The sequence below is a fragment of the Monodelphis domestica genome, chromosome 1, assembly GCF_027887165.1.
Source record: "Monodelphis domestica isolate mMonDom1 chromosome 1, mMonDom1.pri, whole genome shotgun sequence".
Lineage (NCBI taxonomy): Eukaryota > Metazoa > Chordata > Mammalia > Didelphimorphia > Didelphidae > Monodelphis > Monodelphis domestica.
This window is the reverse complement of record NC_077227.1, coordinates 517,034,078-517,055,473: the sequence shown is the minus strand read 5'-3', so window position 1 is coordinate 517,055,473 and position 21,396 is coordinate 517,034,078. Positions and strand designations below refer to the sequence as shown.

At 41.5% G+C, this 21,396-nt stretch overlaps 2 protein-coding genes across 7 annotated transcripts in view; both read right to left on the bottom strand.

Moving 5' to 3' along the window:
* Positions 1 to 7,343, bottom strand: part of ZNF512 (zinc finger protein 512) — a 29,660-nt gene extending 22,317 nt beyond the window's left edge. The window contains exons 1-2 of one of the 3 annotated variants that reach the window (XM_007476019.2): positions 7,197 to 7,343; positions 6,304 to 6,362 (exon numbers count right to left, since the gene is read on the bottom strand). In XM_007476019.2, the coding sequence (XP_007476081.1) occupies positions 6,304 to 6,362; positions 7,197 to 7,226 (89 nt within the window). In that variant the 5' untranslated portion in view covers positions 7,227 to 7,343. Of the gene's footprint in view, positions 1 to 5,018; positions 5,276 to 6,303; positions 6,363 to 6,719; positions 6,857 to 7,196 lie in introns of those variants that run through there. The other 2 variants (XM_056813208.1, XM_056813209.1) reach the window with 2 other exon arrangements.
* A 298-nt stretch (positions 7,344 to 7,641) lies between these two features.
* On the bottom strand, positions 7,642 to 17,642 carry LOC103099373 (chromosome 1 C2orf16 homolog). Of its 4 annotated transcripts, XM_056813205.1 has the most exons (6): positions 16,979 to 17,175; positions 16,688 to 16,733; positions 15,269 to 15,329; positions 14,768 to 14,863; positions 11,334 to 13,827; positions 7,642 to 11,123 (listed from the first exon to the last, which is right to left on the bottom strand). In XM_056813205.1, the coding sequence occupies exons 1-6, from the start codon at positions 17,117 to 17,119 to the stop codon at positions 8,070 to 8,072; spliced, it is 5,892 nt and encodes a 1,963-aa protein (XP_056669183.1). In that variant the 5' UTR covers positions 17,120 to 17,175; the 3' UTR covers positions 7,642 to 8,069. The 4 variants fall into 4 exon arrangements, with proteins under 4 accessions (XP_056669183.1, XP_056669185.1, XP_007476077.2 ...); XM_056813207.1 differs by lacking the exon at positions 16,979 to 17,175 and adding an exon at positions 17,529 to 17,642 and having other exon boundaries at positions 7,642 to 13,827; XM_007476015.3 differs by having other exon boundaries at positions 7,642 to 13,827; positions 16,979 to 17,176.
* Between the last annotated feature and the right edge of the window lie 3,754 nt (positions 17,643 to 21,396).

Below are 21,396 nucleotides of genomic sequence, written 5' to 3'. Positions count from 1 at the left end.
ACTTCAAGGAGGTAAAAGACCAGGGGGCAAAGGAAGATAAATCTTATATATGCACCAAGATATTTACTGCAGCAATTTTTGTGGTGGCAAAGCTGCAAATAAAATCCACATACATTGGGGAATAGCTAAACAAATTGTGGCAAAGGAATGAAATGGAATATTACTGTATCATAAGAAACCATGAATACCAAAAACACAAAAAAGAAGCATGAGAACTTATATGAATAGATGCAAAACAAAATAAGCTGAACCAGGAATATATACACAACAAAATCTGTTAAACACTAATTATAATGACCATCCCTATCTTTGAGGGTGGCTTGCTGAAACAATGCCCCTTAATTTGTGAGAGGGGAGGTAGGGAAGTTTTCAAGAAAAATATGACCCAAAGAAGAAATATGAGAATTCACTGGCCTTTCTTTACAGAAATAGGAAACGCTGGAAATGAAACACTGCGTATACTGTTGGATTTGGCTGCCAGGTCGGTTAGTTTGATGAACTGCTTGTAAGGAATGGCCCTCAGAAGGGGATATATTTGAAAATGAAGGTGACTAAAAGATAGTGATCATTTTTAAGTAATAAAAAACAATAAAGTAAATAATAAAAACAGTATAAATTCAATAAAAAAATAAAAAACCTCAAAACACTAAATATCAGTTGTTACTGAAATTGCTTTCTTCTCCCAGGCAATGATGCCCGATATTTTTTCCTCAAAACTCCACTCTCTTCATGAAGCTCTGCTCTCCACAAAGCTTTATTCTGCATGTTTTTAAACCTCTACAGCAAAAAAAGTCTATATTTTCTGGAAGAAAAAAAAGTTGAGCCCAATCACCTATTCCCAGTTCTCTTCCACTTATATAATATAAACTTTATGAGCAGTGGCCTCCCCTCTGTTTATGTCAATAGATTCCTAGGCTCAATAATGAAGAATCTGAATCTCTAAAAACTGGGGAGATCAATCTCATCTATTGTCTTCCAAGTAAGAAACAGGTTTGAAAGCAGAACTGCTTTAAAAAAAATATGAAAAGCAAAGAGTAAGAAACTATTTTCAATCTATATAAGATTAAGAGACAGAAAAAAAAGGGGGGGGGAAGGGGTAGTTAGGTAGCTCAGTGGATTGAGAGCCAGGCCTAGAGACAGGGGGTCCTAGGTTCAAATCTGGCCTCAGACATTTCCTAGCTGTGTGACCCTGGGCAAGTCACTTAATCCCCATTGCCTAGCCCTTACCACTCTTCTGCCTTGGAACCAATACATAGTATTGATTCAAAGACAGAAGGTAAGGGTTAAAAAAAAAAAGATTAAGAGACAGAAAAAGGAAGAAATGAAAGGAGAAGACTATACCTATGAATGAGTATACCTAGACTCTGTCCTGTATCTTCTCCCTTTCTCTTTCTACATCAGAAATTCTTAACTTTTATAGAACCCCTTTAGCAGTATGGTGAAGTCTATTTATCCCTTCTCAGAATGTTTTAAAATATACAAAGAAAAATACATAGAATCACAAAAGAAGTCAATTATATTGACAAAAAGATGTAATTTTTCCTCCCTTCCAAGTTCACAGACAACCCTGCCCCTCCTTTTGAAATCAATCCACAGATACTTTGTATGTCTGTGGATCCCAGGCTAGGAATCTCCATTTTATACCCTATCTCAGGAATCTCATCAGCTCCTTGGAGTTCAACTATCAATCCTGGGCAGTTGGCGCCAAAATTTACAAATCTAAACTGTATCTCTCTCCTAAACTATAGGCCCCAATCTCCAATTGCCTGTTAGCCATTTCCACTTGGATGTTCCATGGGCATCTCAAATTCAACAAGTCCAAAACAGAACTCCTTTTCTTCTAAACCTACTAAACCCCTTAATTTCCCTATTACTGTTAATCATCACTCTATGGTAACACAGTTTAAAGAGGGGAAAATTTTGAAAAGAGAATGTGTAAAAAAAAAAAAATAGGCCTAAGACAATTCTAATGTGTACCTACACAAAGGGAACTGGACACTTTCAGACATACAGAAAGAATGGCACCACCATTTTTCTAATAACCCAGTTTCACTATATATTTATTTTAAATAGTTGAGGAAAAAAAGTTTTATTTAGTTATAACAAGGTGTTCAGCTAAGATAGACATTGAAAACCCCTTGAATTGATTCAGCTGAACAAAATTCCTACTGTAATTCACAAGTCAAAAATCTGAAAATCCCTGGGCTCCTTGTAGCTGCTTTGTACCCAGGCAATAAAGAAGTGATATTAAGTCTCCTGAATCTACCATGTCTTTTTTTTTTTAAAGCCTTACTGTCTGTCTTAGAATCAATACTGTGTATTGGCTCCAAGGCATAAGAGTGGTAAGGGCTAGGCAATGGGGGTCAAGTGACTTGCCCAGGGTCACACAGCTGGGAAGTGTCTTAGGTCAAATTTGAACCCAGGACCTCGGCCTCTAGGCCTGGCTCTCAATCCACTGAGCTACCCAGCCACCCCTCTGAATCTACCATGTCTTGAGGAATGTCTTGGTACCTTTTAAGGCTAGCTAACCTGAAAGATGGAAGGGTTAAGATACTATACTTACCCCAGCCAATATATTATTTCTATGGATAGGATATTGAATTTCTTCCTGATAAAGTAATAATATTTAAAAGGAGGTGTTTCATTCATTACTATTTTTTGTCTATTCGGTCTTGGCCATTTAATTTTTTTTTTTGCTTTTCCTGACATGTATTCCATTTTTCTAGTTCTGCTTTCTCCACTTAGCATTATTTTGTAGAATCCCAGATTTCTTCTTATTCTTCATAATATCTTAATTGCATTAAAGATTCAATTTTAGGGTATGTCCATCAATTGGGGAATGGCTGAATAAGTTGTGGTATGTAACTGTAATGAAATGCTATTGTGCTATAACAAATGATAAGCAGAATGCTTTTAGAAAAACCTAGACTTACATGAACTGATGCAAAGTGAAGTGAGCAGAACTAGAAAAACATTGTACACAGTAACAGCAATATTGTATGAACAATTGTGAATGACTTATTCTCAGCAATTCAGTGATCCAAAATAATCCTTAAGGACTTTTAAGGAAAGATGCTATCTAACTCCAGAGAAAGAATTGATGGGAGTCTAAACAGACTATTTCACTTTATTTCATTTGGGAGGGGTTGGAGTTCTCTTCTACAAAATGATTAATACAGAAAAATATTTTACATGACTGCACATGTAAAATTTATATCAGACTGCTTACTATCTCAAGGAGGGGGAAGGGAAAAGAATTTGAAACTCAAAATATAAAAAAAGTGTTTTTACATATAACTGGGGAAAAATAAAATCTTTAAAAAAAAATTCTATTCTATTAATTTACCATAATTAACCAGTCATGTATTATTGGGCATTTCAATTGCTTCCAGTTTTTTGTAATTATATGCAAAACTACTGTGAAAATACTTGAATGGAACCTTTTTTGTTTATTTTTGAAAACATTAAACAATGGAATCTGTTATTTATCTAACTTTTACTATATGTTGTCACATTGCTTTCCAAAAAAGATTCTACAATTTTGTATTTTCATTAGCAATGATCACACAGACCTGTTTTCCACCACACCACTAGGAATGTGTTTTGCTGCTTTTAATTATTTTTTGCCGATCTGTTATTATAATTCTGTATTTCCTACAGAGCTCAGAAGAGCTCCTTTGCCCACAAAAAGGGCTATACATATATTTGTTAAAAGAACAAGTAAGTGATATAGACTCAAAATGGACTTCATAATTGGATAGGAGAGATAAGGGTTAGAAAAGAGTAAAAAAATCAAACCAAATTTTTAAAATCTAGTAAAATGAGAAAAATGAAGGTGCCAATGACAAATAATTCTTATGGAATAAGTACCTGAAAACTAATTTTTCTCTGATTATTAGTGTCTCTGGGTAACCTCATAAACTTTCCTTTGAGGCTTCTGTCTTTATGCAGATGATTCCCAAATCTAACTATCTAGCCATCATCTCCCTCCTGATTTCCAGGCCTGAATCTCTAACTGCCTACAGGACGTATCTGTCAACATATCCCACTGATATTTCAAATTCAACATGTCCTAAACAGAACTCCTCTTTCCATTCAAATCCCTCTTCTTAATTCCTTATTTCTATGGCAAACATTACCATCAATCCAGTTCTGAACCTTGTTGGTTATTTTCTACTCTTCCTTTCAACCTTAATCTCATATCTAATCAGTTATCAACTCTTGTCAATTCTAACTCCACATTTCTCACACTGTTCCTTTCTTTATAATAGGTTACCTTCTAGTTCAGGTTTTTGTTATTGCCTCACCTGAACTATTAAAAAAGCCTAATTGGTCTTCCTGCATCCTATTCCACTCTAATCTATCCTTCACATAACTGCCAAATTGATACTCCTGAAGCTAGGTCTGACCATGACATTTCCCTACTAAAGAAGCTTCAGTGGATCTCTGTTCTCTCTCTCTAGAATAAAATATGAATTCTTTGGCCTTTAGTATCTAGCTCAAGTCTATCTTTCTAGACTAGTTTTGAGTTACTCCCTCTCACCCATTCTACGCTCCAATCAAACTGGCTTACTTGCCGTTTCCATCTGACATCCCATCTTTGCACAAGCTCCTCTTCATACTTGGAATGCTCCCTTTACTGTCCACCTCTTGTAATCTCTGGTATCCTTTAAAGTCCAACTCAGATGTCACCTCTAGATGAGACTTCCTTCTGCTTTCTGGGGCCAGGTAGAACAAGTAATTCTCCTTCCAAAAAACAGCCACTGACATACTTGAAGTCAGCTATTATGTACTCTCAATCTTGCCCAGGCTGTTCTAAGCTAAACAACCCTCATTCCTTCAACTAATTAACATATAGCAAGATCTTGAAGCTCATTCCCATCTTGGTTGCTCTCATTTGGCCAGTTTCCAGCTTATATTTAAATGTAGTTTCCCCCAGGAGAAAATAATCTCATTGGGGGAAAATGGCTACTCAAGTCTTCTCAGTACCCTGCACATATCAAGTATTTAATAAATACCTGTCTTTCAAGCAAGGGCTGGGCAAATTTAGTAGGTCATAGACTGGAATTTTGTTTGGTATAGGTTAGACTCCATGATTTCGGAAATCCTTTCCAACTTCTGTACAATTAGAAACTATACATTTCTAAAGAGAGGTTGATGTTATGCCTGAAATGATAGACAAAGTTCAAAATGACTTTAAGAAAACTGCTAGAAAGAAAATAACTGGTAAGGATTTTCTTTTCACCTTTCAAATTTCAAACTCCTTCATGCCTTTTTCTTGGGCAGATTAGTCCATACCTCTTTCTAATTAGTGTCGTCTGAGTTTTCTCATACCTTCCTCTCAACAGTGAAACAAAAAGTCCAAAGGTTAATTCAATCTTGAGGGTTGGTGTTGTAATTAATGTAATAATAATGTAAAATATGTAAAAAATGTAAAATAATGTAAAAAAAAAAGTTTTAACATAAACATGGCCCTTCTAAGTTATCAGGAAGATCCAAAGCCAAATAGCACCAAGAAATCTTTGGTAAAAACATCTTTTGGATAGAACATACCAAAAGAAAAGACCAAAGAAGAAAGGAAAAACTTTTCTGTCTTTTGCATTTGATAATAAGTTTACCTCCAGCAATTCTCAAGGCAAATTTCTTCTCTGCCTATACACTTAAAGCAACCATGCAAAATTCAAATAATTAATCCCAAACTTCTTTCCCCAAATTATATAAAAACCCTACTAGAACAAAAGCAAAATAACTACCTTCAATGAAACAGCTAATTAATGAGTTTATCATCATAATCTTGACTACTTTTCACTAAGCCTCTGATCTCAAACAGAAAACATCTATCTCTTCAACTTCTTTCTGGTCTTTCCTATGATAAATGTTTTAACGACTCATCTACAATCTCTCTCAATTCAAATATCAAGATCTCATGAAACAAATTACTGGATATGACTGTCCATGTCATTAAAAACAGAAATATCGAAAAGCCAAAGGCTCTCTTTTGAAGGAAGTCTTTAAAGCTGGGAACCCTCAAAAGCATAAATTTAATAACCAGTTTTAAAGAGAAATATTTCCAAAACAGAAAAAATTATGAGTTCATAACATTCTTACCAGTGCCTTAGGACAACATGTCTGGTGGCAATGAACATCAAAAACCTTAAGAAATACAGTACAAATATGAAGTGGGTCATAGTTCCAACTTTTATTGTAATTCATTCTTTTCTGCAGGCTAATTTGTTTTCAAGCCCCAAGCTTGATAACCTGCTTTATCAAACAATTACACCAATTCCAGGAAACCTCACTTACTTCTTGGCTTCCACACTCCTCTTGTTCTTCGGCTGCCTGAAGTGTGTGGGTCCAGAGGCCTAGCAAATCACAAACATGGAAGTTACTATTATATGGAGAAGGCAGCACTGTGAAGTGGATAGGACAAACCTCACAATCATAAACCCTAAGTTTATGTCCCTCCTTTGACATAGACAGGCTCGGTGATCCTGGAAAAGGAAATCACTTAACTTCTCAGTGTCCCCACGCAACTCTAAGTTTCGGAACAGTGATCCAGTGGCATTACTTGAGGGAGATTTTGTCACCAGGAGGTCCCTACACCAATAAAGTCCTATGTAACCGCCACCAGAGACCTCGGGATCGAATCTGCCCCCACGAGGAAGAAACCCTCTGCTCACAATGGAGGTTGCGTTCTCCTAGGAAAATCTTCACCTTACCACCCAGGGCTGGGAACGCGTCCCTCCAGGCTCCGGAATGAGGGCAGGATGTCTTCGTCGGCCTCGACCCGGCGTCGGCTTGAGGCCTAACTAACTGCGCCAGATGCACCGTTCCCACCCCCACCTCGGAACCAGAATGCGGGGGCGGGAAGGAAGCCCGCCCTCGGGGCTCGAAAGCGGGGCTGAGGGCTGATGTAGGACGGAGGGGAAGGAAATAAGGAAGAGGAAGCAAAGGGTGGGGAGCGCGGAGGCGGCTACGGCGCTGCCCACGGAGAGCCTCCGGCCTGGGGCCCGAGACCCTGGGGCGGCCCAGGCGCCCAATCTCCTCTCTACCACCCCCACTCCCCGGCCCAGGCGGCCTGAGAAACAGCCGAACGGCGCCAGGAATGTCAGTGGAGACGGCCCCAGGTTCGCAGTGAAGGATTGGGGGTTCAAGACTCCAGAAAAGGGCACCCCCCCCCAAACCCGTCTACTCACAGCAGCTACCGCAGAACGTCCGGAAGGCATCGCCCCCTCCAGCCTTTACTTCAGCTACGTCATCACAGAGCGACCCCAAGAGGCTGGGGAGGAAAAGAGAATAACGTCACATCCGCTCCCTTCCCCGCCCGCGCACCGGAAACCAATGTCATGTGATGACGTCCACTTTTCTCCTTTTTGTATAGCGTCCCTAAATATGTTCCATTGATTATAGATGTTAAAAGTGTAGAAGGAATAGACTTTAAAGACCATGTAGGCAAACCACCTTCCCTAACCCCCACCCTTTTTTTTTTTATATAGATAGAGAAACTGAGGATTAAAGAGGTTCTAGAAAACATTTTAGTTAGAATTTGAACCCAAGTCCACCCCGGAGCTCAAGACTGAGACTGGTGGCTGCTCTTGTAGTTACCCTTCTGGTGCTTGCTAGATACTCAGATTAACACACTTTATATTTACTTCATTTATTCGAAAGAAGTTAGACCCCCAGATAATTTTCTTTTCTTGGACACAGGCTTAGGGATCATGCAAATGGGGTGAGTGGTGGTGAAGGGAAAGCTAAAAGATTGGCATGGAGAAGAGCAAAATGATTGAGTACTTGAAGAGGATTTTCTTGGCAGCTCTCCTGGATCTTCTTTGCCCAATGCACAGAACTGAACTTCCCTCTAAAACTAGGTGTTTTTCCAAGGCAGCTTACCTGTTCTATCACCCTAACAATCTTGCTGTTGAATCTTCTGTCTTGACACTGATCCTACTAGAATGACTTTATGTCCCTTGCTAGTTTAGTTTTGTTGGACTTCTTTATAGATCCACCATAGCATTCCCTTTGACCTTGGAGATGTGTAGTGGCAGGATGATAGAAAAGGGAAAATCTTGTTATTGTGCAACTGGGGATGTGAGCCTATGAGATGGTCTAGACTCAGAAATTCTGTTACTCTTTGGAACTTGGGGCATGGATCGGAGAAATGATCTAGAATGGGAAGTCTTGACATCCTTTGAAACTGGGTTATTTAGGGGTGGTCCAAGTCTTAATGTTTCTGTCTTCTTGCCATTGCTCTCTGGCCTCTTCCTCTCCATTTTTGTGGCTAGACCAGTTGTACCCAGAGACTTGACTATGTGCATCCCCTCATTTTCAGAACCAGGATGTACATGAGATGGTTGCTTGCTTGGGCAGCCTTGCTGTTTGGGTGGCTTTGTTCTAGAAGCATGTATCTGTTGGAAAGAAGGCCCTGGTGGGTAAGCCACACCTAGTGCTTTCTTTACATTGAGACAAAGCCATTTTACAAGTCCTGTGGATTTCTCAGAATGATTACTTGATGGAGCTACTTTCTGGGACTCCATAGTCTTCCTCTTTGGATGTGGCTTTATGTCATTGGGTGTACTTTGTCTCAGTCCTTCTTCAATTTTCTGAGTTGTGATTCTTATCTCCTTTGGAATCTTCACTTTTTCTAAGTCAAGTTCAGCTTTAACTCTAGCCCGGCTACCTTCATTATCAGTATCCAGTAAAGAGTGGACTTTTGTAAAATCATACTGCCCGGGCTCTCTTCCTGCTTTTGCAACTTCTACTCTCCTGCCAGGCAAATTTCGTTTGATATGAACTTGAATGGGTTCAGAGGCTTGGGAAGGCTCAGGAGTGTGGAAAGTCTCAGGTCCTAAGTCTTTTCTATGACAGGGGCTTAGAGTAAAGTTTTTCTCAGTGACATTACAAGTAGAGACCTTAACCTTCCTCTTCTCTGATGGGTCAGACTGTGATGATTCATGTCTTGTTGACACCAAAGGTCCTACTTCTCTTTGATGCTTTGGAGTTTGGTTTCGGGTTCTCAACTTAAAGCCAAGGTGAACTCGAAACTCCCCATGTCCCTCAGAGTTACGAACAAGGCGGAGCTGTGGATAGACAAGAAGCCAGGAACTAAGGGAGCCATGGAATTTGTGGGGGCAACTGGGACCTGAACATCTGCCACATTGCAAACACACGGGGTACTTTAGGACCATTCCTTTAGTTTGGGATGGAATGAAATGGGGAGACAATTGACTCTTTAGAAGCTGTTCTGTTATTTTCAGCTGCAGGTCCTGTAGTAGCTGGGTCTGTTCATGGGAAGAGGTTACTGGTAGAGGCCTATGCTGAGATTCAGAAGTTATCTGTGAGCTGATACATGGTTTTTCATTCTGTTCCACTGAAGCAGGATCCTTTTCAGTATTATTCTGAGGTAGCTCACTTAACTCTGAGGGGACCTGTTCCCTTTCCTTCATAGGTTTACTGCTACCTTGGGCTTCTTTTGTAATAAAGTTGGGATAGTGGGGAGTTGTATTAGACCTGCAATACTTGAGCTGTTCATTGGAAGCAAAGTTATTCCTACTGAGCTGGCATCTCTGAATGTTAATAGAATGTGAAGTCTTAGGAGGGGTACCCATAAGCTTCTCTTGCTGGCTTTGGAAAACCATTTGCCTTGGCGAAACAAAATGCCAGTTAGGGGCATATAGACAGGGAACTTGAGGCGGTTTTTGGACATGAGCCTTCTTGATGTGATATGCTTTCTGTATCTTAGCCAACAGGTTCTTCTTTAATATGGAAGTAGAGGATGATCTCCTTTCCACTCTTCCCTTTGAAATTTGCCGTTCCAAGGCTTTCACTTGAGTCCCTGAAACAGGGCACTTTAGATCTTTCCTGGTCCTTAACCCTGGGCAGAAATTATTCTTTGATCTACAAGGTAGTAGAGGAGACTGGAATAGATGTTGAGAAGTCAGCCTCAAGTGGGATAAGGAATGTGGGCGCTGCACAAATAGAGGTCTGAGAAAAGTTGAAGGTTGTTCTGTATTGTAGAATTTGCTAGATGGTCCAAAAAACAAGGGCTTTTGAAGCACTATGTTCTCAGTCAAGTCTAAATGTTTTAGTTTACTTGATGATCTAGAATTTGAGATGTGCTGAGGTGTAGAATCTTTGCTAAAATGGGAAGAGTCCTCAATTGGTGACTGCAACTCTAGAGCCAATTGCTTGGAATCTATGACTTGAATTCCTGACGTTGGAGTCAACTCCACAGAGTTCACATCTTGAATACGTGGCCATGGGGTCAGCTCCACAAAATCTTTGACTTGAACATGTGGCTTTAGGGTCAACCCCTTGGAATCTGTGAGGTTATCCTGTGACCCCAGGGTCAGCCCCTTGGAATCTGTGAGTTTAATCTGTGACCCTGGGCTCACCCCCTTGGAATCTGTGAGGCTAATCTCTGACCATGGGCTCAGACCCTTGAAGTCTGTGAGTTTAATCTGGGACCCTAGTCTCAGACCTTTGGAATCTGTGAGTTTAACCTGTGATCCTGGGCTCAGACCCTTGGAATCTGAGAGGTTAATCTGTAACCCTGGGCTCAGACCCTTGGAATCTGTGCAGTTAATCTGGGACCCCAGGGTCAGACCCTTGGAATCTGAGTGTTTAATCTGTGACCCCAGGGTCAGCCCTCTGGAATCTGTGAGGCTAATCTCTGACCATGGGCTCAGACCCTTGAAGTCTGTGAGTTTAATCTGGGACCCTAGGCTGAGACCCTTGGAATCTGTGAGGTTAACCTGTGATCCTGGGCTCAGACCCTTGGAATCTGAGAGGTTAATCTGTGACCCTAGGGTCAGACCCTTGGAATCTGTGAGTTTAATCTGTGGCCCTGGGCTCAGACCCTTGGAGTTTGTAAATTTAATCTGTGACCCCGGGGTCAGCCCCCTGGAATCTGTGAGTTTAACCTGTGACCCTGGGTTTAGACCCTTGGAATCTGAGAGGTTAATCTGTGACCATGGACTCAGCCCCTTAGAATCTTTGAGGTTAATCTGTGACCATGAACTCAGCCCCTTGGAATCTGTGAGTTTAATCTCTGACCATGGGTTTAGACCCTTGGAATCTATGAAGTTAATCTGTGACCCTGGGCCCAGACCCTTGGAATCTGTGAGGTTAATCTGTGACCATGGGCTCAGCCCCTTGGAATCTGTGAGTATAATCTCTGACCATGGGTTTAGACCCTTGGAATCTATGAAGTTAATCTGTGACCCTGGGCCCAGACCCTTGGAATCTGTGAAGTTAACCTGTGACCCTGGGCTCAGCCCCTTGGAATCTGTGAGGTTAATCTCTGACCATGGGTTTAGATCTTTGGAATCTGTGAGGTTAATCTGTGACCCTGGGCCCAGACCCTTGGAATCTGTGAGGTTAATCTGTGACCCTGGGCCCAGACCCTTGGAATCTGTGAGGTTAATCTGTGACCCTGGGCCCAGACCCTTGGAATCTGTGAGGTTAATCTGTGACCCTGGGCCCAGACCCTTGGAATCTGTGAGGTTAATCTGTGACCCTGGGCTCAGCCCCTTGGAATCTGTGAGTTTAATCTCTGACCATGGGTTTAGACCCTTGGAATCTGTAGGGTTAATCTGTGACCCTGGACTCAGACCCTTGGAATCTGTGAGTATAATCTCTGACCATGGGTTTAGACCCTTGGAATCTGTGAGGTTAATCTGTGACCCTGGACTCAGACCCTTGGAATCTGTGAGTATAATCTCTGACCATGGGTTTAGACCGTTGGAGTCTGTGAGGTTAATCTGTGACCCTGGGCCCAGACCCTTGGAATCTGTGAGGTTAATCTGTGACCCTGGGCCCAGACCCTTGGAATCTGTGAGGTTAATCTGTGACCCTGGGCCCAGACCCTTGGAATCTGTGAGGTTAATCTGTGACCCTGGGCCCAGACCCTTGGAATCTGTGAGGTTAATCTGTGACCCTGGGCCCAGACCCTTGGAATCTGTGAGGTTAATCTGTGACCCTGGGCCCAGACCCTTGGAATCTGTGAGGTTAATCTGTGACCCTGGGCCCAGACCCTTGGAATCTGTGAGGTTAATCTGTGACCCTGGGCCCAGACCCTTGGAATCTGTGAGGTTAATCTGTGACCCTGGGCCCAGACCCTTGGAATCTGTGAGGTTAATCTGTGACCCTGGGCTCAGACCCTTGGAATCTGTGAGTTTAACCTGTAACCCTAGGGTCAGCCCTCCAGAATCCACATTTTTAATCTTTGGCCCTGAGATTGGCCCCATGAAGTCCACATCTTGAACTGGTGATCCTGGGGTCAGCTCCACATTATCTGTGTCATGTTTCTCTGGCACTGGAATTGTTGCTATAGTATCGGTACCTTGAACTTTTGAACTTGAACCTTTGCGCTCCAAAGAATCTACATCTTTCTTCTGTGGCACTGGAATTAGCTCTCCCTCATCTATACCTTGAACCTGTGGCACTTGATTCTGTGGTCTTGAAATCAGCTCCATGGAATCTCTATCTTGAACTTGTGGCCCTGAGTTCAGCCCCAAAGAATCTTTGACTTGACTGTGTGACTCTGAATTCAATCTTTTAGAATCTTTGACTTGAACCTGGAATCCTGGATCCAATGACACAGATTCCACAGTTTCTAGCAAGTTTGTACTATCGTTGTCTATGGCAGTTTGAAGTTGTCCAGTGCTCAATTCTTCATCCTCATTTAGGGCTTCTATTTGTTGCTTTTTATCATTATTTAGAAGATGAGTGGCCCTCTTCCCTATACAGAGTTCTAATTTCATTTTTGTGTTCTCCTGTAGGAAGATGGCGTTCCCTGGGATGACATCCACTCCTGAGCATGAGGCATCCTGTGTAACATGCAGGAGTCCTGGCTGGTGCTCTCTGTCTGCGTTAGGTGATATTGGAGCTCTTGGTCTTGTCTGGTTTGTTCCCAAATCAGTTTCCAAGTCCATGGAAAGTAGAGAGCATGAGACATTTGGAGCCTTTTTGTTGGCACTCTTTACAGTGTTCTGATGGAAAGACACAAGTCCCTGGGGTCTAGGACTTTCTGGTTTATGGCTTTCAATCTGCTCCTCAGTGATAGAGTTTAGTATTGCCCATGACTGCTTCACGGCTGTGGGTAGTACTGTCTGATCCCTCAGTGTACATACCTTCCAGGCCATGTGCCCCTCAAGCGCTAACCGGGCTGAAGGTGTTAGTTGAATTGGAGCCCAGCCTGAGAGTTGGGGTCTCTCATTAAGATATGAACACAATGGAAGATTTGAAATTTTATGAGCATTGTTTCCATCCCCCTTGTTTGTTGTCTTTTTCTCTTGCGTGACCAAAGAATCAGGTCTAAGAGAGAGCTTTATGGTTCTGAAAGATGGAGAAACTACCAGACGCTGGGTAAGCTTTCTCTTTATGTGGAGCTCCAATGAATTCTTGGTCTCTATGGGGACCCAGCTGTCCTCTTCCCTCTCCACTTTGGTGTCACTGAACTTCCATTTATGAATGTGGTTTCTATAGGTACATTTGTCCAGAAAGATATTCTTCCCTGTGGTATCATTTTTAGCTTGAGGAAACAGAAAAGGAGGCAGAGAGAAGACCTGTGCTTGTCCAAAGTATTTTTTAGAGGGGAGAGGCACACTTTGGCTCCGGTGTTGTAGACTATTGCTAAAAATATAGGCGAGGGATTGAGTTGCACCGAGATTGGCATGAAGTGAAGAAGTTTTCTGAATTCTGTCAAACTCAGGGCTGTAGCCCTCACAGCATGTCAGGGCTGGTGAGTCCTGAGACCCGTTAGTAGAGGAGCTGGAGGACGGAATTGAGGACATTTGTGAAGAGAAGGATAAATTCATGAGGCTGGATCTGAGAGAAAGAGAGGAAGAGAGAGAGAAATATAGTTATCTGTTGTGGAATGGAAAAGGAAGTGGGGTAAAGATGGACATTGCACAGAGCCCCTTCTCTCTAATTATAGAGAGGGAAAGGAAGAATTCCCTTCCTACATTTCAGTCATCTATGGGGCTAGATCCTCTCTCAAGAAATGAGAGATAGCTTTTATCATCTAATCAGGGAGATGATGACCACTGTCGACATGAAATTTGGATGCCTCAGTTTACCCCTGCCCTTTGAGAATCCCCAGTGCCAGGCACACCTGTTTTGGTTTGAACTATGGACTTTAAGACCGTTTAGGAACCCTAGCATGTTTGGGAATTTGTGGACCTAGTAAATGTTAAGTATGATGAAGTCCCTTCTCTGGAGTCCTACTCCAGAGTTTGACCTTTGCCTTGGATTTGTTACAGCTGACCATTCCCTACTTCTTTAGCTGCTGGCTGCAAAGAGGTTTGCAACCTGTTTGGGGTTTGTCTGTGCAGGCTTTCAGTACCTAGTTCTCCAGAGGGGATAAGGACCCCCAAGTTCTGTTCCTCTTTGGGGAGTTGTCAGTCTAGAGCAGTTGGCTCTCCCCACTTAGCACGGTGTTCTCTCAAGGTGGAATTGGTATTGATGCTGGCATTTAGTGGGGTGCCTTCTCCCAAAGGGATATGGTTCCCAGAGTCCCCAGGGTGCAGGCCTTGTGTGGTATTTAGCGCTAGATACTGTGTGGTGGCCCAAATAGTGAGCCTATTCCTTTTCCTGATTAAAGAGTGGTTTTTCTGACTACTTCAGTAGTTCTGTGTTGTTTCCAAGTTAACACCATGATAGTTCCCATGCTCCCTTTGATGAAAGTACCCACCAAAGATCTGATTCCAGGAGCCCATCCCTGCCCCCAACCCTAGAGGTACTTTTCCCTAGGGTGGTAACCCCTGACCTTGCAATGTCCAGGTGCTGGAAAATATGCTGGAAGCTTTTATCCATTGACCAGAGAGTATAATTCTGGGCCCAGCCCACAGGAAGCCCTGAAAAACTGAATGAAATGAGTGCCAGTCAGTAAAACTGAAGGGATAAAAATGGTGATAGCTAGTATCAAATATAACTTGTGAAGAGCTCTTAATGCACATAGTAGGGGGACAACTAGGTGGCTCAGTGGATAAAGAAACAGATCTGGAGACAGAAGGTCCTAGGTTCAAATATGGGTTCAGACACTTCCTAGCTGTGTGACCCTGGGCAAGTCACTTAACCCCAATTGCCTAGACCTTACCATTCTTCTACCTTAGAACCTTTACCTGTACCGATTCTAAGACTAGTTCTTTCTAAGACTAATTCTAGGATTCTAAGATAAGGGTTTTAAAAATAAAAAATAATAAAGAACATCGTAGGGTAGGCTTGGAAAAGGACTGTGGACATGGGGAGGCTAGGAAGCCTTACTCACCAGGCCAGATCAGCTCCTGTACATCCTGTATGGACATTGTCCTCCCAATGTGGAAGTGGAACTAGGAATAATGGGGGACAATGTTAATTAAGAGGATGATGCCTTTAGGATTTTGTATTTTTTAAACTTTGGGCTTGTTTAAAGCTGATGTAATCTAACACCTTCATTCTGGACATTATAATAATGTCTGACATTTACATAGAGCTTTAAGGTTTGCAAAGCAAAGTGTTAAGCTTTAGTAACAAATTTCTTTTGACCCTCACAACAACCTTGTGAGATAAAACTATTTCATATATTATCCTAACTTTACTATTAATGACACTAACACTCAAAGGTAAGTGATTTACATTGCTACTTAGTAGAAGAGCTAAGAATAGAATCCAGGCTGACAGTTACTCTCCCATTCATGTAGTTTCAGTGCTTCTTATTCCTTCTAGAATAAAAGCATTTAAAGTCATTGACAATTTGGCTCCAGCCGAACTTTCCAAATTGATTTCTCATTGTCTCAAGTATTCTACTTTGGTAGTGTGGAACTCAAAAATGGGCTTACTAAACTACAGATAAGAATCCCTTCAGGCTGTATTATCAACTCAGTTTTTTTAAACATAATATCTTTTTTGTTTTGTTAAATATTTACTAATTACATTTTAATCTGGGTTGGGCTGCCTTCAGAAATTGCCTGTATGCAGCCAATGGGACCTGTGTTTGATACTTCTGCTCCACATCACAGTCAAACTGGCCTACTGCAAGTACCCAGCGTTATGTCTTCCTGCCCCTGTGCTGAGCTAGGATATAGGCTTATCTCCATGGGAGGAATGCTCTCTTTTACCTGGCTCCCTCCATGGTTCAGTTTAAGTGCTACCTCCTCTAAGAGGCCTTTTCCAACTCATCCAATTGTTAGTGCCATGCCTAATCCCTAAATTACTTTGTTTGATTTTACATCATAACTGTATACATACTGTATGCCACCAATGTACCTAGAAGAGGACATGACAAAGAAGAAGTAAGCAGTCATAAATGCTTATTGATTTGAACCTGGTTTCCAGTGTAATTTCTCTTAATAATACAATGAGGAGAGGAGCCTTCAGAATGAGAATCCACCACGTAATGGCTTTCTTTTTCTCCCACTCAATCACTTTGGACTTTAAGAGGAAAGGAGATGAGAAGAAATGGGAGGAACACAAAAGCTATGTGCACTCCCTCAGATGAAGGGATATATTTGTTCATTTTAGGAAGAAAAATAACAAAAAATGTGAAATCATCACTTCCTTCCCCTCTTTACCTGCTTCCACAGTTACTGAATCTCTACTAGCCCCCCTGCCAGCTTCTCACCCATTCCCTGCCACTCAGGTCCCTAAAAAAATTTAGCTTTTATTTACTATACAGCTCTTCTTGATGAAACAATAAGGATTTTGGTACCTTTTGTGACATGTTGGGTCCCTGGTAATCTTAGCTGTTTTAAAGTCTGAAAGAATACACATACACACACATAAAAAAAACAAAAACCAGTCATTTAGTAAGGTACTCTAAAGAGAAGGGGAGATCTTAGCCCTACCATATCTTACCTTAAGGTGAGAAAGTTTGGGAGGGAGGCAAACAAAGAAAGAATCCCAGAGACTCAGAGAGGTAGAACAAGTCTTCTACCAAAGATACCCTCCCCATATTTCTGCCCTTTCCCAGGATAGGGGCAAGGATTGTAACTCCATGTACCTCGCTGAACTTGGCTGACAATAGCTCTTGCCTTCGAGCCCCAGGTAGCAGTGACCAGACCCCAATGACAAGGAGACCAAGTAATAGAAGGAGACTGAAAGATGGTGGCAGTGGGGGACCAGGCCCCAGGATTGGCTCCATCACCCCACCCCATGCCTCCTTTCAGTCAAAGAGCCACAGCTTGCAATGTAGTAATCTCACATGACATCACAATGAGTATTCCAAGTTGAGGTAAGACAAAAACTTGGTTCTTGCCTTTCCTTTATTTGGTCACTCCCAAGGTCTCATCTGTTTCCTCTCCCTATGGTAACCAGGAGGCTTTCAATTGCTTATCAAAATTCAAGAGAAAATACAAACTTCTTTAGTCTAAAGAACAGTCTTCTTCTGAGTAGGTTTGAGAAATAACAGGACAAGAGACAACATTTCAAAAGAGCAAAGCTTCTGAACAATGTATAATTCTAATGAATAATCTCATTCTGAAGAAGAAATAGGGGAATCAGACTCCTTTCATTAAATAGGTGGTGAAATATGGGTATGGAATGATACATACAGCATCAACCTAAGTCCGTGGTGGCAAACCTGTGGCACATGTGCCAGCAGGGGCACTCAGAACCCTCTTTGTGGACACGTGTACCATCACTTCAGCACAGAATTTGCCAGAGTTCATTATTAGCCAGAGGGACATGGAGCTGAATTTCTCCCCTTCCCCTCTCCATGCATGCCTGAGGACATTTCTCATATCACCCACCTCCTAAAAGGTTTGCCATCACTGGCCCAAGTCATTGTGTCAATTTTGATCTCAATTTTTCTTTGCTACATGAGAAGGTTCACTGGGGGAAATGGGAGGGGTATATTTGGAAATGACTGTGAGGCAAAAACAAGAGATCTTATCAAAACTTTTTTTTAAAGCACACATTTAATTTTTTTAATAAAGAAGAATTGTAGAATGTCTCTGTAGCCTTTAAGTCAATTTTGGGAATGTTCCCTACCAGAAGACCCAGACAAACAATATTTCCTGAGATATTATCTATGAGATGTGGACATTGCTGATTTTGTCCCCCTAAATGGTACATAACTTCAAAACTCTCGTTTATCTCGTTTGTCTCGTAATAATTGTTCTGAATCTCTTACTCCTCTTGCTACTGAATGCATTATGGTTGAAACTGTCTGGATTTGGACTCAGGAGAAGGCTTATTTTAAATGCTTCCTCATGGAATCACCACCATTGGGATCTATTGCTGTTTGGAGAGTGAAAGTAGGAGCTTTTATCAGCCAATGACTTGATCAAGAGCCAATCATTTACCTCTCTGAGGTACAGTTTCCTTAGCTGTACAATGGAAACAATGGGTATAGGGAGTACCAAATTTCTGACTCATCAAACATTCATTAAGCACCTTCTTTGTGAAAGACATTAGCAGGGTTCTAGGAGTACAAGAACAAAACAAAATAAAACCAGACCATGTCCTCAAGGAACTTACATTCCATTTAAAAATACTCCATATAAATGTCAGGAGTATCTCCTATATTTAAAACTATTTCACTAAAGTTGAAGCCATCCAATATAAATGTCCTCAGTTCCTCTTTTCATTCTCCTATTCTGAGTTTCATTACTCTCTCTCTTTTTTAGTCACCTTTTAGTCATCCCACCAAACTGCTACTTCAAGCCATCTTGTCAGGAGCTTAAAACTCTCACTGTCCCAGATCCAACATTGATACCAGGGTAATAGAAATATGATTGCAATGGCTCCAAATTACTGGAGAATTATAGTAAATTCACTGACCATACTCCTTCATTCTGGAAAATTTCCTAACTCAATCTACTCCTCTATATTGAGATGAGATAAGCAATATACATTTCTGTGATTATCTGGTTTGTTGAACTTAGACAAGAGAAACTGTCAAGGACTCCATTTTCAGTAGGTACTTTGTTTAACCTCCTCCTACTTCTTTGTCTACTTTTTTTTTGTTTTTTTCCCTAGGAGACAGTCCCAAAGTTTCTTCTTTTAAAAAAGTATCCCATTTATAACCATTTATCTGTGTTAGAGAGAAAAAGAGAAGGGGAAAAGGATGAAAGTGAGTGAGAGAGAATTGAGAACATATATGAGTGTGTGTCTTTGGCTCCATCTATGGATTTGTATGTTTAAATAGGTCAATTTCTCTGATGCTGGTTCATACTTCTCTATGCTTCATTATAGGTCACAGTCTCTCAGATTATCCATCTGGCCCCCATCTCCTGCTTTTAGGCAGCTTCTGCAATGCTTATCTTGTCACAAGTCCTGATCACTACAAGCCTCAATCACTGCCTGAACATAGTACACAGTATTGTTTGTAATCAAAACTGGCAATATGAAATGAACCTTCCAAGCTATGTACTATTTGTTTCTCTCTTCTCTCTCTACTGCATAGACTAGAGTGGGACTTCCAGGAGTCTCTGGAGGGCAAAACTGACACAGAGAAGCAATGTGAAGGGTGCAGGACCAATCACTGCACACCTCTATGCAAAAATCTTGCTACCCTTGATATTCTCTTTCTGGTTTTCTGCTTCCTCAGGTGCTTACTGAATCCCCTGCAAAGGGGAGAGATAAAGTTGCAAGCCTTCTGATAAGAAAGAAAAGAAAATATGTAACCAACAGAAACTCTCCACTCTCCTTCCCTTTTTCAATAAACAGTCACCACTCTAGGTTCTGGAACAAATGCTGGTCCAGCATAGATCTGCTATGATGACTGCAACATAGGTAATTACAATAGGAAATCCTTTGTAACCAGGTTCAAATGGCCTATAGCAGTGATGGCAAACCTATGGCACAGGTACCAAAGATGGCACATAGAGCACTCTCTATGAGCACTGAACCACCCTCCCCCACCCCTGCAGAGTTAGTTACTAGAAAGGCAGAAGAACTTGTATGGAACTGTTCCCCTCCCCTTCTCCACTGCACCTAAAGACATTTCTTTCACGTCCTTGCCCTTCTGCCCAGCAGCCCAATCAGAGCACACAGGGGGTAAAATGAGCAGCTCACAGGTAGCAGAGCTGGAGAGGAGCAGAGTTCTCAGGCCACTCCCCTCTCCCTCCCTACATTCCTCACTTCACCCACCCAGCAGCCCAATGGGAGTGCTTCCTCCTTTCCCTGTGTGGGGTAATGGGAAGGGGGTGTGGCACGCTGGGGTCCAGTGCACTGTCTCTGAAAGGTTCATCATCACTGGCCTATAGGGACCTTCCTGTTGGACATGCTCAGGTTACCATTTCTGATTTCAGTGAATCAATAGGAAGAGGCTCCTTATTCATTATAACCAGATTTGATGTCAGTGGATATACAAAAGAAAGGGGACTATTCCTTTCAATCTCTCTTTCTTTCTGTCTATGAACAATCGGAACTGTTTCTAGCTACTTCCTAAGAAGGAAGAGGGGAAGGGCAATTTGCTATTATGCCATACCCTGACCTCCATGCAGCCATAAACATGTGATAGTATGATGATGATAATAGCATTTACAGAACACTTTTTACAAAGAGTTTTACAAACAAATACATCATTTGTTCCTATAATGATCCCTATTTTATAGATGAGGAAACTGAGGTATTGGAGATTAAGTGACTTGTTCAGGATTACATAGTTAGTAAGTATCTTAGGAAGAATTTGAATTCAGGTCTATATCCAAAAGTACATGTCTTGCCTGAGCAAGCTTGAATCTAAATTTGGGTTTCTTCTTTTGTACTTATTCTTTCTGGATCTTAGACATTCTACTGGTGGATATCGTCACATGTTAAGAAGTTTGTTTTTGGTTTGTTTCAATTCAAACCTAAATTGGTCACTTCACAATTTCCACCTATTATTCTTTCTTCCCTCCTTCACCTAACAAACCTTTTTCTCTAGGATAAGCATCCCTTGTTCCTTCATATGTTGGGAACTCAGTGTCCTCCACCATTCGGGTGACTACCTTCTTGTCACTGTTTTTTAACAATGCCCTTATTAAACCATGGTGCCCAGAACTGAACATAACACTCCACTGAACACTTCAGCATCTGCTGCCAGTTGGGGAAGATCTGATATCAGGGCTCAACCTGACCAATCAGCAGAGCAGAGAAGAAGCCCTTTCAGGACAGAATAGCCTAAACCCAGAGATCCAGAACATAACTACAGAAGCAAGATTATAGGCAATTACAGGGGTGGGGGAGGGAAAAATATGAGTAAACAGAAAAAGAAAAAAGAAATTACAATAGATAGCTTCTATCCAGGTAATGAACAAAGAGCAATTGGAACAGAGGAATACCAGGGAACACCAAGCAAAAACACAGAAATTCCAGTGAAATGGACACAGACTTCAGAAGAACTCAAAACACAATTCAAAAAAACAATTAAGAGAGGCTGAAGACAATTGGGAAAAGAACTTAAAAAGCAAAATAAGTCAGCTGGAAACTAAA

What these genes read in the sequence shown, in the direction of transcription:
- LOC103099373 (XM_007476015.3), bottom strand. Translation starts at nt 17,119, where the DNA reads ATGGAGCCAATCCTGGGGCCTGGTCCCCCACTGCCACCATCTTTCAGT. An exon ending in GACCCAACATGTCACAAAAG is followed by an intron (nt 15,330 to 16,687) that starts GTACCAAAATCC and finishes CATTATTCCTAG; the next exon opens with TTCCACTTCCACATTGGGAG. An exon ending in CAGCACCTGGACATTGCAAG is followed by an intron (nt 13,828 to 14,767) that starts GTCAGGGGTTAC and finishes TCTTTCTCTCAG; the next exon opens with ATCCAGCCTCATGAATTTAT.